General features: G+C 42.5%; 2 protein-coding genes across 2 annotated transcripts in view; one reads left to right on the top strand and one right to left on the bottom strand.

Moving 5' to 3' along the window:
- Positions 1–749: 749 nt before the first annotated feature.
- LOC134370621 (interferon-inducible GTPase 1-like) lies at positions 750–2,018 on the bottom strand. Its single transcript, XM_063087671.1, has one exon. The coding sequence runs from the start codon at positions 2,016–2,018 to the stop codon at positions 750–752; it is 1,269 nt and encodes a 422-aa protein (XP_062943741.1).
- A 1,595-nt stretch (positions 2,019–3,613) lies between these two features.
- The window catches only part of IRGM (immunity related GTPase M), a 33,704-nt gene continuing 22,609 nt past the window's right edge, over positions 3,614–14,708 (top strand). The window contains exon 1 of the mRNA XM_063087670.1: positions 3,614–3,708. Coding sequence (XP_062943740.1) covers positions 3,614–3,708 — 95 coding nt within the window. The remainder of the gene's footprint in view (positions 3,709–14,708) is intronic.

Raw genomic sequence — 14,708 nt, 5'->3', positions numbered from 1 at the left:
GAAAAATGCATGAAGCAGAAGAAATTTATTACTCACAGGTCCTAGAGAGGTTACAGATGCATATGGGAGAGTGACAGGGAGTACAGAGGGGTCAGAGAGTTTAACCAGCTGGTGAGGAGTGAGTGTGCATGAGCACATGAGACAGAGAGAGAGACAGGGAAGTGAGGGTGATGTGTGGACTTTTCCTTTATTAAGGTCCGTGGGCATAAGTCCTTAGGCTTTCCTATGGGAGTTACAGATTGGCTAGTTCAAAGAAAATATGTGAGAAGGGGGAAACTTACTCATATGACTCTTGTGTTGACCGCAGGTTTTATCATGGTCACTAGCTATGGGGTGTGTTGAGTTTGGGTCAGTGAGGTGAAGAACAAGCAGGCTGTATCACAAACAACCACACAGGGAAGGGAAGTTTTAACTAGGCCCATGGTGGTGTGGCACAACTGGGTTTCAAACAACTTATGTCAGGTCTAGAAGCAGATTCCAAGGCAACAGCTATATTAAATAAATTTATGACAAAAGTAAAGTCATCTGATGTGGTGGTTTATTGGAAGTGGATGAATGGTATTTAGCTCCCTGCCCATGGGGTCTATTCAAGGATATTACATGCCCTTCCTTGGCCCAGCTAACAAGAATATGCAATCCAAAAGTATGAGTTGAAGGCTGTGCTGGCTTTAATAAACTCAGTATATCATTTAGGGACTCCGCAGTGCTATTTTTCCCTCCTGAATTTGGATTTTGACATCCAGAGGATTCTAATCTATGTTATGGGAAGTCAACCCATTTCTTGAGCATACCTCTTTAAGAAGAACTTTAGCATCATCGGTCACCGTATCAAGGAAATAAAGTTGCAAGTAGTACATTTTTCTAAAGTAAAGACCTGTAGCAAGGAGACCTCCATTAGCTGAACAGAACTTCTCGAAATATTTCAAAAGTGTTTCACCTATTGATTCTTCCTCCTTATTTTCCAACAAATGAGGAGATTTAATGATTGCCTTGAGTTGTTTCACAGGCACTTGCAAATCTTTACCCAAACTCTGCAGGGATGCATCGTCCACTCCAAAGAAGACTTGATATCGCTCTAAGCTCTCCTTCAGCTTCTTTATGTCACTGTCATTGATGATGCCCACAAAAGGAAAGGTGGCCAATGCTCCAGCTTTCAAGGCTTTTAGCCAGACCATCTGCTTCAGAGAATCCCTCTTTCTTTCAATGGCTCCCTCAGTAATACTAGGCAGGGAAAGCATAAAAATGTGGCGCTTTTGAATCGGAAGATCCTTTAATAGGGTGTCCATGAGGATTGGAAAATCATAGTCAGATAAATCTTTGCTGGAGATTAAGAAGATTTGTGGTTTATTAATCTCATTCTTCATAAAATTATGCAGACAGTGGTTTCGGATCTGTTGCAGAACTTTTTCTCTATCAAAGGTAGTTGGTTTACTTTCCTGTTCATTTTTTAAATCAAAGTCTACCTTTGTTCTCAAGAAGTAGAAATTCTTCTTCATAATTTTGATCATTTGGGCCAATTCTATGTCATTTTGCTTGAAGCGTGTAGCAGAAACAATAATAAAGAAGTCATATTCTCCAAATTTTACTTTCCCTAGATAATCTTTTGGCTGAAAATTACAGGTTCCATACCCAGGCAGGTCCCATATTGTCACATTGGGAAACTTTTGGTGTTTGTATGGAGTTCTCTCCATGGTCGTCTCCACCACCCCAGTGGGGGCCGCGTCTTCTTCTTCGGGTCCAACCTCTCTCAGGGCGTTGATGAAACTGGACTTTCCTGATCCAGACTCCCCTGTCACAGCAATGTTGAGTTGGACATTATCAATTCCTTTTAATGCATCATCAATTGCAGAGTTTACCCCCTGAATGTTTCCTTTTGTCAAGTGTAAATTGATCAAATTTATGGTTTCCTGAGAGATGATTTTGTTTTCTATCTTCAGGTTCTTAACATATGCATTCAGGCCAAAGGATGAATCTTGGTGCTGTCCATCATGAGGTGTAGCAGAGAAAAGTTGACCCATGACTGTAAGCAAATTAAGGATCTAAGAGAAAGAAGGAAGAGGAAAGTTGAAAGAGATTACCATGCCAGAAGAGCATCTTTGTGCTTTGCTCTTACAAAAGTACTGTAGCTTCAGTGCTGTTTCCCTCAGTTATGTCCTGACACAGAATAGTTTTCATCATATCTCTCTTTCTCTTTTTTCTTTTTTTTTTTTTTTTTTTTGGACCGGTAAGAGGATTGCAACCCTTGGCTCTGTGTCATCTGCACCACGCTCAGCCAGTGAGCGCACTGGCCATCCCTATATAGGATCTGAACCTGGGGCCTCGGTGCTACCAGCACCGCACTCTCCCGAGTGAGCCATGGGGCTGGCCTGCTTTCTCTTATTTAAACTCTTTAATATTGAAATTTTTAAACTTGAACAAAGTTAGTAATACTAATATATAACCTCATATCTATTAGTGAGCTTCCAACAGCTATCAAAACATAGCCAATTCTATTTCATCTAACACCACTGGATTACTCTAAAGCAAATCCAAGACATCCTATCACTCCGTGCATAAACCATTCAGTATGTGTCTTCAAATTATAAGGAATTTTAATGATCGTTGCAATACCATTATCACACCTAAACTAACTAATAATCTATAATTGTCATCAATACCTAATCAGTGTCTAATTTCCCCAACAGCCATATAGGATTTTGGTGGTTGTTTGTATTTTTGTTTACACTATTGGTTTGAATCAAGATGTTAGTATAGGCCACCTATTGTTTTTGATTGATGTATTTCTTAAGATACATTAATTTGCTTTTCATGTACCTTTTTCTTGACTTTGGAACTCACATCCATGAGTCATTTTCTTCCAGGAGCATTATTAACTTTCAATAATACAAGGCTTTTCATCCATTCAAGTACAAGTTTAGACTCATTTACTCAATGTAATATTTCCACATTTTCAAGCCCTTATTTAATGCCTCTGTTTTCTTTTAAACTTTTTATTTTATAAAAGTAATCTAACCGTACAGGATCTTTTATAAAGAGCAGCATTTGCTAGGGGAGAGCTTCAGAAAAACCCACATAAGAAGTTGCTACTTTCTACCTTCACCACATGAAGATTATTTTATTTCTTTCAATAGCTTTATTGAGATATCATTGACATGTAAAAATTTTATATATTTAAGGTGCACAACTTTATGTTTTCATTTACAAATATATTGTGAAATGATCATCACAGTCCAGCTAATTAACCTATCTCTCACCTCTACACAGTTACCATTTGTGTGTGTCTCTGTCTGTGGGACACGGAAGGGAAAAGATTTAAGATCTCTCCTCTCAGCAAATTTCAAGTATGCAATACAGTATTGCTAATTATCCCAACCATGCTGTACATCAGATCCCAAGAACTTGTTCATTTGAAACTTTGTATACTTTGACCAGAATTACCCCATTGCCCTCTCCCCTCAGACCCTGGAAACCACAGTCCTACACTCTGCTTCTATGAGTTTGATAGATTCCACATATAAGTGATATTTGAAGATAATTTTTTACAGGGTAGCAGAGCAGATTAAGAGCGTGAATAAAGTTTTAGTGGTTTGCCCTGTGCCCCAGGTAGATAGCCATGGTCTCCATCAACGGAGGGCCACCTTCTACCTTCCAGTGTAATCGAGCCATTGGGAGGCACCAGCAAGCATCTGGGCATGGAATGAAAGAGAGGTGAGTGCATTGCCTCCCCGTTATCTCCCTGCTTGGTCTGCATTTCTGACTGTAGCTGCATCCTTCGCTGATTACATTCCCTGCTGTATGGCTTACTGTCAACGGTTCTAGTTTTCACCGGGCTTGGGAAAAAATATATTCTTTCTCTCTCCTCCTTCTGCCCTAGGGCTGGTAAAGGCTTCTCACACTTCCTAGCTCCTGGATGCCTCACAAGCCCTTATTTATCCACTTAACCTGGTCTAACGTTCTGAAATTACCCTTTCAATAACGTTTCTTCATTAGAACCCTTATCAATGAATCCTGCCTGAACCAAAATATGTGACATTTTTTTATTAAGTAAGGTGCTGCAAGGATATGTGTATTTTTTCCTTCCTAAATGACATATGGGGGTACTTTTAAAAGTTCATGGAAAGACTCATATTATCTTTCAATGCTATTTTTCTGCAAACTTTTGAAGCACCTTCATGCTATGTACCTGAAACAAAGTGTGGAAATATATAAAAGTCTTAAAGCAAAATTAAAATGGAGACTGGGCCTGAAAAATTCTTGAGCAAGCAAAACCAACTAGGCCTTAAAAATAGCCTTCACCTTCCTTAAAGTGCAAACATAAATGGAAACTAACTTGGGTCAATTCTGGTAACTGCTTATTAAATAGAATCAAAACTTAACCTCAGCCGATCACAAGTAGCCAACTAACATGATCATAATAGAGACTTCCCAACAAAAGGTAATTTTCATAAAAAGGCAATCTTGTCACTAATCACCAATTAAATAATTATTTTGCTTCCACATTTACCCCATTAATACTTGCCCTGACAATTTGTGATTGGAACATTGAACTTCTTTCTGTCTGGTGCTCCCCAATTAATGAATTGCTTCTTACTCAAATAAATGCTTTACATTTTTATTGTGCCTCAGATTTTTCTTTTTATTATTAAGATAATACGTTTTTTTTTTATTCTACATATTTTTGGGTTTCAACATTGAGATATGTTGATCAAATCAATATTACTAGCATATATATCATTACAAATTGCAATTATTCTTTATGCCCCTTGTCCAATCCCTCCTCATCCCTCCTTCCTCTCCCCTTCCCCCCTCTAATCACCCTAGATTTCTTCTCACCCTCTGAAAGAATAATGGTTACTTTGTTGATTTGCTGCCCAAATGGTCTGTCCAATGCTGAGAGGCATGACCAGGTCCCCCAATACTCTCATACAGCAGATGTCTCTTCCATCACTATGATATGGATTCTGTGGAGACAGATATCCTCCTCGTTTCTTTATCTCTGCTGGTGACTGTACTTGTGTCAACTCACTCCAGTGGCTGGTGGACCATCTGCATGGTGGTTGTGGCATCTAGCTGTCCTCAGGGCAGCCATGGTTATCGTGGTGGCTGTGGTGGGCCACCCACATGGAAGAGATGTTTTTGGCCTGCTCTGTCGTGCTGGCAGTATGCCTGGTTGTGGGAGGGAGGTTCGGTCCCCTTCTCCATGCCTTGGGCCCCTGGGTGGGCCCTGAGGCCCTGGCATGGGGTGCCTGGTTGTGGGAGGGAGGTTCAGTCCCCAGCTCCATACCCCGGGTCCCTGTGCTGGCCCTGAGGTGCTGGCACAGTGTACCTGGTTGTGGGAGGTGGGTTTGGTCCCCTTCTCCATGCCCTAGGTCCCTGGGCTGGCCCTGAGGTGCTGGCATGGGGTGCCTGGTTGTGGGAGGGAGGTTCGGTCCCCTTCTCCATACCCTGGGTCCCTGGGTGGGCCCCAAGGTGCTGGCATGGTGAGCCTGGTTGTGGGAGGGGGTTCCAGTCCCCTTCTCTAGGCCCCGGGTCCCAGGGCAGGCCCCAAGGAGCTGGCACAAGGTGTCTGGTTATGGGAAGGGGGTCCAGTCCCCAGCTCCATACCCTGGGTCCCTGGGCTGGCCCTGAGGTGCTGGCACAGTGTACCTGGTTGTGGGAGGTGGGTTTGGTCCCCTTCTCCATGCCCTAGGTCCCAGCATGGGCGCAAAGGCCCTGGCGTGGCGTACTTGGTTGTGGGAGGGGGGTCCAGTACCCTTCTCCTTTCCCCGGGTCCTTGAGCAGGCCCCAAAGCATTGGCACAGGGTGCCTGGTTGTGGGAAGGGGGTCCGGTCCTCTTCTCCATGTCCTGGGTCTGTGGCCAGGCCCCAAGGTACTGGCACACTGTGCCTGGTTGTGGGAGGGAGGTTCGGTCCCCTCTCCATGCCTTGGGCCCCTGGGTGGGCCCTGATGTGCTGACCTGGCATGCCTGGCTGTGGGAGGGTGGGTCTGGTCCAAGCTCCTTACCCCATGTCCCTGGGCAGACCCCAAGGTGCTGGCAAGGTGAGCCTGGTTGTGGGAGGGGGTTCCAGTCCCTTTCTCCATGCCCTGGGTCCCAGAGTGGGCCCTGAGGCACTGGTGTGGTGTGTCTGGTTGTGGGTGGGGGGTCCAGTCCCCTTCTCCACGCCCCAGGTCTCAAGGAAGGCCCCGAGGCACTGGCATGGAGTGCCTGATTGTGGGAGGGAGATCCGGACCTCGGCTCCATACCCTGGGTCCCTGGGTGGGCCCTGGGGCGCTGGCATAGGGTGCCTGGTTGTGGGATGGGGGTCTTGTCCCTGTCTCCATGCCCCAGGTCCGTCCCGGACAGGCCCCAAGGCACTGGCACAGTGTGCCTGGTTGTGGGAGGGGGACTCGGTCCCCTTCTCCATGCCTCAGTCTCCTGGGCAGGGCCCTGATTCACTGTCCCAGAGTGCCTGGTTGTGGGAGGGGGATTTGGTCCCAGGCTCCAGTGGGCCACAGGGTGTTGGCACAGGGTGCCTGGTTGTGGGAGGGTGGTCTGGTCCCCAGCTCCATACCCTGGGTCCCCTTGTGGGCCTAGGGGCACTGGCACAGGGTGCCTGGTTGTGGGAGGAGGTCTGGTCCCCTTCTCCACACCCCGGGTCCCAGGGCAGGCCCCTAGGTGCTGGCATAGGGTGCCTGGTTGTGGGAGGGGTGTCCGGTCCCCAGCTCCATACTCCAGGTCCCCTGGTGGGCCCCTGGGTGCTGGTGTGGGGTGCCTGGTTGTGGGAAGGGGGTCTGGTCCCCTTCTCCATGCCCCAGGTCCCAGCACAGGCCCCAAGGTGCTGGCGCAGTGTACCTGGTTGTGGGAGGGGGATCCAGTCCCCTTCTCCACACCCCGGGTCCCTGGGCAGGCCCCGAGGTGCTGGCATGGTATGCCTGGTTGTGGGAGCAGGTCCGGTCCCCTTCTCCAGGCCCCGCATCCCAGGGCAGGCTGCAAGGCACTGGCATGGTGTGCCTGGTTGTGGGAGGGAGTTCCAGTCCCCTTCTCCATGCCCTGGGTACCCTGTCAGGCCCTGAAGTGTTGGCATGGTGAGCCTGGTTGTGGGAGGTGGGTCAAGTCCCCTTCTCCATGCCTCAGGCCCCTGGGCAGGCCCCAAGGCACTGGCATGGTGTGCCTGGTTGTGGGAGGGGGTCCAGTCCCATTCTGCATGCCCCGGGTCCCAGCACAGGCCCCAAGGCACTGGCACAGGGTGCCTGGTTGTGGGAGGGGTTCCAATCCCCTTCTCCATGCCTTGGGCCCCCAGGTGGGGCCCCGAGGCACTGTCACAGCATGCCTGTTTGTGGGAAGGGGGTCCAGTCCCTGGCTGCTAGCCCTGGGTCCCTGGGCCAGCCCCTAGGCATTGGTGGTATGCCGGTATCTTGGAGTGGGGTCTGGTCCTTGACTCCAATCCTCGAGTTCTGGGTGGGGCCCTGAGGTGCTGGCGGTATTTGTGGTTGTGGGTGGGGGTCCTGCCCCTGGCTCCATGCCTCATGTCTCCTGGTGGACCCCAAGGCATTCATGGTGTGCCTGGGCCAGAACTAAGTTTTTGTCCTTTGCTTGCTTCTAAAACAGGGGAACTTCCTGTGGGAACCAGTACTTGAGCTGTGTGGTTGAGCTAAATTGTTGCTTTGCTGCTGTTTCTCTAGGGAAGACTTTTTGTGCAGCTCAGAGTTTAATGGTTGACCTTATAGGCACTTCCGGCTCTCCAGAGACCAAGTGCACCTGGGTTGTGTAGAATCTCTGATCTGGGCCTGAGTCTTTTCATCAAACTTCACCCCATGCAATTCTGCATTCCTGACCAGTCTCCTCTGAGTGGTCCTGCGCTGATTGGGGAGTGGATTGGCTGTCCTTGCTGTGTCCCAGTGTTCTCCTGGTGGGCCTGTCTCCCCCACCACCCATGCTCCGAACACGTGCCATGGGATGGGCCCTGCAGCGATCCCCTGTGATTACTCACCAGGCTCTGAATGGCTCCCCTTTTTCAGCTGTTCTGGCTCCTCACTCCTGCGTGGGTCCACGGGAGCCCTATTAGTGGTCTTGCTGTCCTCGGGGCCACCATGGCCCTTTTCTCCCCTTCCGCCTCCAAGTGACTTCATCTAAAATGTAGAGCTGCGGCTTCTGCCGGCGCCTGTTCCATGTGCTCCAGCATTAAAGCAGCCACAGACCAAAACACTGAGAACAGTTTTTTCTTTCTCTCTTCATGGTTTCTTCTGCCTTCATGAATTCCGTAGGTCTCTCCTCTTCACCTGAGCTCCAGCGACCCCAGCTTGGCTGATGTTACATTTTTACAGTTGTAAATTCATTGATTTGTGGGAGAGAGTGATGCTGGGGACCGTTTATTCCACCATCTTGACCGGAAGTCAGATTTTTCTTTAGCAATAGCTGCAATTCTGCGTAGGTTTTCTTCTTTAACCCATACATACATATGATTATGCCATAGGCCGTTAAATGGAACTTTTCCTATTGTTTGTGCGCTGGATATAATAGGTGACAATTACATTCTAAAGAGGCTGCTGGACTCACTAACACAAAAATTGCTGAAATCTGGTCAACTTGCCCTTGTGAATTTAGCTTGTTGCCTTTCTTCAGTTTAAGTATATGAAAGGTGGCTAAAAATTAATTGTGAAGATAGATTTATGAGTGTCTCAAGAAAGTGTGCAGTTTAGCAGGGAATACTATGTGCTTTTCCAGTCTTCTCTATAGATGAGGTGATAATGGTGTGCTCCACTTTGAACAAGTCCAGAAGGTTCCGTGATAACTACTTGTATGGCATGAGGGCTGTCTACCAGAAGGGAGATGAAAGCCCTGCACCACTTTCTGATACTGAAATTAAAACTTAAACTCTTTTTGTATTGTTCAGTATGTAATAAAAAAAATTTAAGGAGCCTATATTTCCAGAGTTTCATGGGATATAGTTGCATAATGATTTGCATATGCCAAAGTGAAACCATGACATGTGGTTGGGACTGAACCACCTCAATGAACTATGCCCAAGCAGACTTCCCACGAAAAGGAGGCACCAGCACCAGGAAAGGACAGGAAGTGTGATCCATTGATATGGGATGGTAAGTCATCAACCAGTTTTGAGAATAGGGCACTATAAAAAGTCTCAACTAGCCTGTCATTATAAAAAAGATCCTCAAAGATACAGATTCTGGAAACCGGCCAAAGAAGTCACCCACATAGAATTCTGACTTCACAACTGTGAACAAACATAAAGTGGAATAACATGTTTGGGAAGGCGAGTGAAGAAAATAGAGATGGGATAGTAAAATATCAAAACACACTCACCTTCCCCACTGCATCTCTGTCAGCCTGGCTCAAATTGTGTAAGCTTTAATTGTGACTTTAATTGTGTAAGCTTTAACATGAGATTATTTAAATAAGACATATACAAACAGAGAGCTATCGTGTCCAAAAATAACATCCAAGGGTGTAGAAACTTAATAGAACAGGCTAAGAGGGTAAGAATTGAATAAAAAAAAAAATTTCTTCCTAGTTTGTAACACATTGTGTTCAATAAAGTGGTACTTCTTTTAGATTTTTTCCATAACAAAAATCCTACCCATTAAAATTTTGAATGGTGAGAGAAAATTGTGTTTAGTTATTTTGACTGAATCACAAGTGCTGACTTGATGATAGCAAAATAAACCTAAGAACAGAACAGCTTTCTTGTTATATTGCTTGCCTGGTCTGTTAGTCCCCCTGACAGAAGCTAAGCAGCAGGAGGTAACAACTCACTCTTTCATCACATCTGTAAACACCTTTAATTAAGCCAATTCTGGGACCTGTGCCATTCTATATATTGCTCAGACCTCCCAATACAGTGGAGAGAAGTGGTACAAGAAAGGTGTAGGCATTATTTTGATAATGCTTTTTTAAGAAATTAAGCAAATCTAAAACTCCTAGTCTCTTGATGTCCTAAAAGTCTCACCTATTTGGGTTGAGAAGGAAGCAAAGTCATTCCAGTGTTGGAATGCATTTCACCTCTCTTATAAATCTTATAAATGTGGTGCTAAGGAGGTAATCACAAGGCTTGAGTTCAGTTCCCCAGTGGAGTTTATTGCATAGACCTAGAATTCATTCTCTTGGCACAGTGAGAATTGGGGTTCCTCCTTGGGGCTTGTTAGAAAATGAGAATAAAGCCCTTTTGAAACATCTTGTGTGGGAGAGAGATCAAAACTCTGCCAATACTTACAAACTTCTGTACAACAATCTCTTAAGGGATATTCTTCCAGCTAATCTCTAGCACATGCTTAGACGCCAGAGGCAGGGACAGAAGGAGATCAAGATCCATAAAAGTGAAATAAGTTTTGCGTTTTAAAAATTTTTTTTCAATTGAAACACAATAAGTGTACATATTTAAGGGTTACAGTGTAATATTTGGATATGTGTATACAATGTGTAGTGATCAAATCAAAGTAATTAGCATAGACATCACCTCAAACATTTGTCATTTCTTTGTGTTAGGGCATTCAGAATCCTCTCTTCTAGCTGTTTGAAACTATACCATAAATTGTTAACTAGAGTAACCCTACAGAGCTATATAGAATACTAGAACCTATGTCTTCTATCTAGTGGTAATTTTATATCCATTGACCACCCTCTCCCTAGCCCCCTTCCCCTCTCCATCCAAGTCTCTTGTAACCACTATTCTACTGTCCACTTCCATGGAATCAACTTTTTTAGCTTCTACCTATGAGTAAGAACATATGCTATTTATCATCCTGTGCCTAGCTTATTTTGCTTAACATAATGTCCTCCAGGCTTATCCAGGTTGCTGTGAATGACAGAATTTCATTATTTTTTTTTATGACTGAATAGTATTCCATTGTGTATACATATCACATTTCTTTATCCAATCATATATTGATGGACACTTGGGTTGATTCTATATCTTGATTATTGTGAATAGATTCACAATAAACGTGGAAGTGCAGGTATCCCTTCAACATGTTTTGTAGTTTTAGGAAAAACCTCCATACTGTTTTCCATAATGGCTGTATTAATTTACATTCTCACCAACAGGGTACAAAAGTTCTCTTTTCTTCACATCCTCACCAGCATTTCTTATGTCCTCTCTTTTTGAAAATAGCCATTTTAACTGGGGTGAGGGTATATCTCATTGTGGTTTGGATTTGAATTTCCCTGATGATTAGTGATGTTGAGCATTTTTTAATATTCTTGTTGGCCATATGTATGTCTTCTGGGAAATGTCTATTAAGATCATTTACCCGATTTTTAATTGGATTATTTTTGTTGTTGTTGTTGAGTTGTTTGAGTTCCATGTATATTCTGGATATTAATCCCCTCTTGGATGCATAGATTGCAAATATTTTCTCCCAGTCCGCAAGTTTTCTCATTGCTCTGTGGATTGTTTCCTTTGCTGTGCAAAAACTTTTTAGTTTAATATAATCCCACTTGTTTATTTTTTCTTTTGTTACCTGTGCTCTTGAGGTCTTATTCATAAAATCTTTGCCCAGACCAATGTCTTGAGGCATTTCCCGTATGTTTTCTTCTAGTAGTTTCATAGTTTTAGGTCTTACATTTCAGGTTTTAATTAATTTTGAGTTGGTTTTGGTATATGGTGAGAGATAGGTGTCTAATTTAATTCTTCTACATATGGATATCCAGTTTTCCCAGCACCATTTATTGAAGAGACTGTCCTTTCCCCAATGTATTTTGCTGGGCCTTTGTCAAAAATTGGTTGGTTCTAGATAGATGGATGTATTTCTGGGTTCTCTATTCTGGTCTATGAGTCTGTTTTTGTGCCAGTATCATACTGTTATGTTTACTATAGTTTTGTAGTATATTTTGAAGTCAGAGAGTGCAATGTCTCCAGCTTTGTTGTTTTTGCTTAGTGTTGCTTTGGCTATTTGGGGTCTTCCGTGGTTCCATACAAATTTTAAAATTGTTTTTTCTGTTTCTGTGAAGAGTGTCATTGATACTTTGATAGTGATTGCACTAATCTGTAGGTTATTTTTTGTATTATGGTCATTTTAACAATATTGGTTCTTCAAATTCATAAACATGGGATTTCTTTCCATTTCTTTTACATCCTCTTCCTTTTCTTCATCAGTGATTTGTTTTTTTCCTTGTAGAGATCTTTCACCTCTTTGGTTAAATTTATTCTTAGGTGTTTCTTCTTTAGTAGGTTTTGTAAATGAATTGCTTCCTTAATTTCTTTTTCAGCTATTTTGTTGTTGGTATATAGAGATGCTACTGATTCTCATATACTGATTTTGTATGCCGAAACTTTATTAGAGTCATTGATCAGTAGTAAGAGTTTTTGGTGGAATCTTTAGGTTTCCCTCTATATAAAATCATGTTGTCTGCAAACAGGGTCAATTTGACTTCCTCCTTTCCAATTTTGGATACTCTTTATTTCTTTCTTCTGCCTAATATTTCTGGCTAGGAAGTCCAGACTATGTTTAATAATAGTGGTGAGAGTGGACATCCTTGTGTTGTTCCAATATAATGTTTAGCTGTGGGTTTGTCATTTATGGCCTTTGTTGTGTTGAGGTATGTTCCTTCTATACCTAATATGTTGAGAGGCTTTCTTAAATCATGAAAGGATATTGAATTTTATCAAATGCTTTTTCTGCATTTATTGAGGTGATCATATGTTTTTCCCCTTTACTCTGTAATGTGATGTGTCGTGTTTACTGATTTACATATGTTGAATGACCCTTGCATTCCTGGGATAAGTCCCACTTGATCATGGTGTATAATCTGATAGCTGCACTATTTGATTTGGTTTGCTAGGATTTTGTTGAGGATTTTTGGATCTATGTTCATCATGGGTATTGGCCTGTCGTTTTCTGTTTTTGTTGTGATCTTGTCTGGTTTTGGTATCAGTGTGATGTTGGCCTTATAAAATGAGTTTGGAAAAATTCCCTCCACTCAATTTTTTTAAATACTTTGAAAAGAATTGGTATTAACTCTCCTTTAAAAATTTGGTAGAATTTAGCTTAAAACCATCTGGTCCTGGGGTTTTATTTGTTGGGAGACTTTTATTACTGAAACAATCTCATGACTCATTGTTGGTCTGTTAAGCTTTTCTGTTTCTTCTTGGTTCAGTCTTGGTAGTCATATGTGTCCAGGAATTTATCCATTTCCTCTAGGTTTTCTAATTTGTTGGCATAATAGTCTCTAAGGTTCCTTTGTATTTCTTTGGTATCAGTTGTAATGTCTCCTTCATTTCTGATTTTATTTATTTGACTGTCTCTTTTTACTTTTTTTCTTGGTTAGTCTACCTAATAGTTTGTTGATTTATTTACCTTTTTTTAAAAAAACTTTTTGTTTCATTAATCTTTTGTATGTTTCTTAGTATCAATTTTGTTTATTTCTGCTCTGATTGTATTTGTTCTTTAAAAAAACTTATTTTAGGTTTGCTTTGTTCTAGTTCCTTGAGATACATCACCATGTTATTTGAAAACTTTCTACTTTTTTGCTGTAGGTATTTATTGCTATAAAATTCCCTCTTAATACTGCTTTTGCTGCATCCCGTAGGTTTTTGTATGTTGTGTTTCTATCTTCATTTGTTCCGAGAAATTAAAAATTTTTTTTCTTAATTTTTTTATTGACCCTTGGTAGTTCAGGAGCATGTTCATGAGCATGTTATCTAATTTCCATGTATTTGTATAGTTTCCAAAGTTTCTCTCATTATTGATTTCTATTTTTATTCCATTGTGGTCATAAAAAATACATTATATAATTTTGATTTTTTAAAACTGATGAGAATAAACCTGGAGAATGCTTTATGTGCTGATGAAAATAATGTGTATTCTGCAGCTGCCAAATGAAATGTTCTATAAACATATGTTAGGTTCATTTGGTCTATAGTGCAGTTTAAATTCAATGCTTCTTTGCTGATTTTTTAATCTAGATAATCTGTCTAATGCTGAGAGTGGGGTTTGAAGACCCCAACTATTATTGCATTGGAGTGTATTAGTCCGTTTGTGTTGCTTATAACAGAATACCTGGGACTGGGTAATTTATAAAAAAATAAAGAGAGAGAGAGGTTTATTTGGCTCACAATTCTGGGACAGCTGCATCTGGCATGGAACTCAGGCTGCTTCTACTCATGGTAGAAAGTGTCAGGCAGCCAGCAGGTCCAAGCAGATCATATGGAGAGAGGGGAAGCAAGAGAGAGAGCGGGAGGGGGGAGGTACCAGGGTCCTTTAAACAACCAGCTCTCACAGGAATTAATACAGTGAGAACTCACTCACTACCTTCCCCGGGGCATTAATCTATTCATGAGGATTCCAGCCCCCATGATCCAAACAGCTTCCAACACTGCTAAGTTGGGGATCAGATTTTGGCATGAGCTCTGGGGGACAACATATCCAAACTCTATCATGGAGTTTATCTCTCTCTTTAGATCTAATAATATTTGCTTTATATATTTTTGTGCTCCAATGTTGGGTGCATAGGTATTTACAATTATTATATCCTCTTGCTAAATTGATTTATTTATTACTATATAATTGCCATCTTTGTCTCTTTTTACAGTTTCTGACTTACTGTCTATATTATATTAACTAAGTATAGCTACTCTTGCTCACTTTTGGTTTTTGTTTGCACAGAATATTTTCCATCACTTCACTTTCAGTCTATGTGTGTTTTATAAGTGAAGTGAGTTTCTAGTAGGCCACATATAGTTGGATCTCATTTTTTGTGTTTTTAAAAATCA

The sequence above is a fragment of the Cynocephalus volans genome, chromosome 2, assembly GCF_027409185.1.
Source record: "Cynocephalus volans isolate mCynVol1 chromosome 2, mCynVol1.pri, whole genome shotgun sequence".
In the NCBI taxonomy this organism is placed as follows: Eukaryota; Metazoa; Chordata; class Mammalia; order Dermoptera; family Cynocephalidae; genus Cynocephalus; species Cynocephalus volans.
Note: the sequence above shows the minus strand (reverse complement) of the source record. Positions and strands in the feature narration are given on the sequence as shown.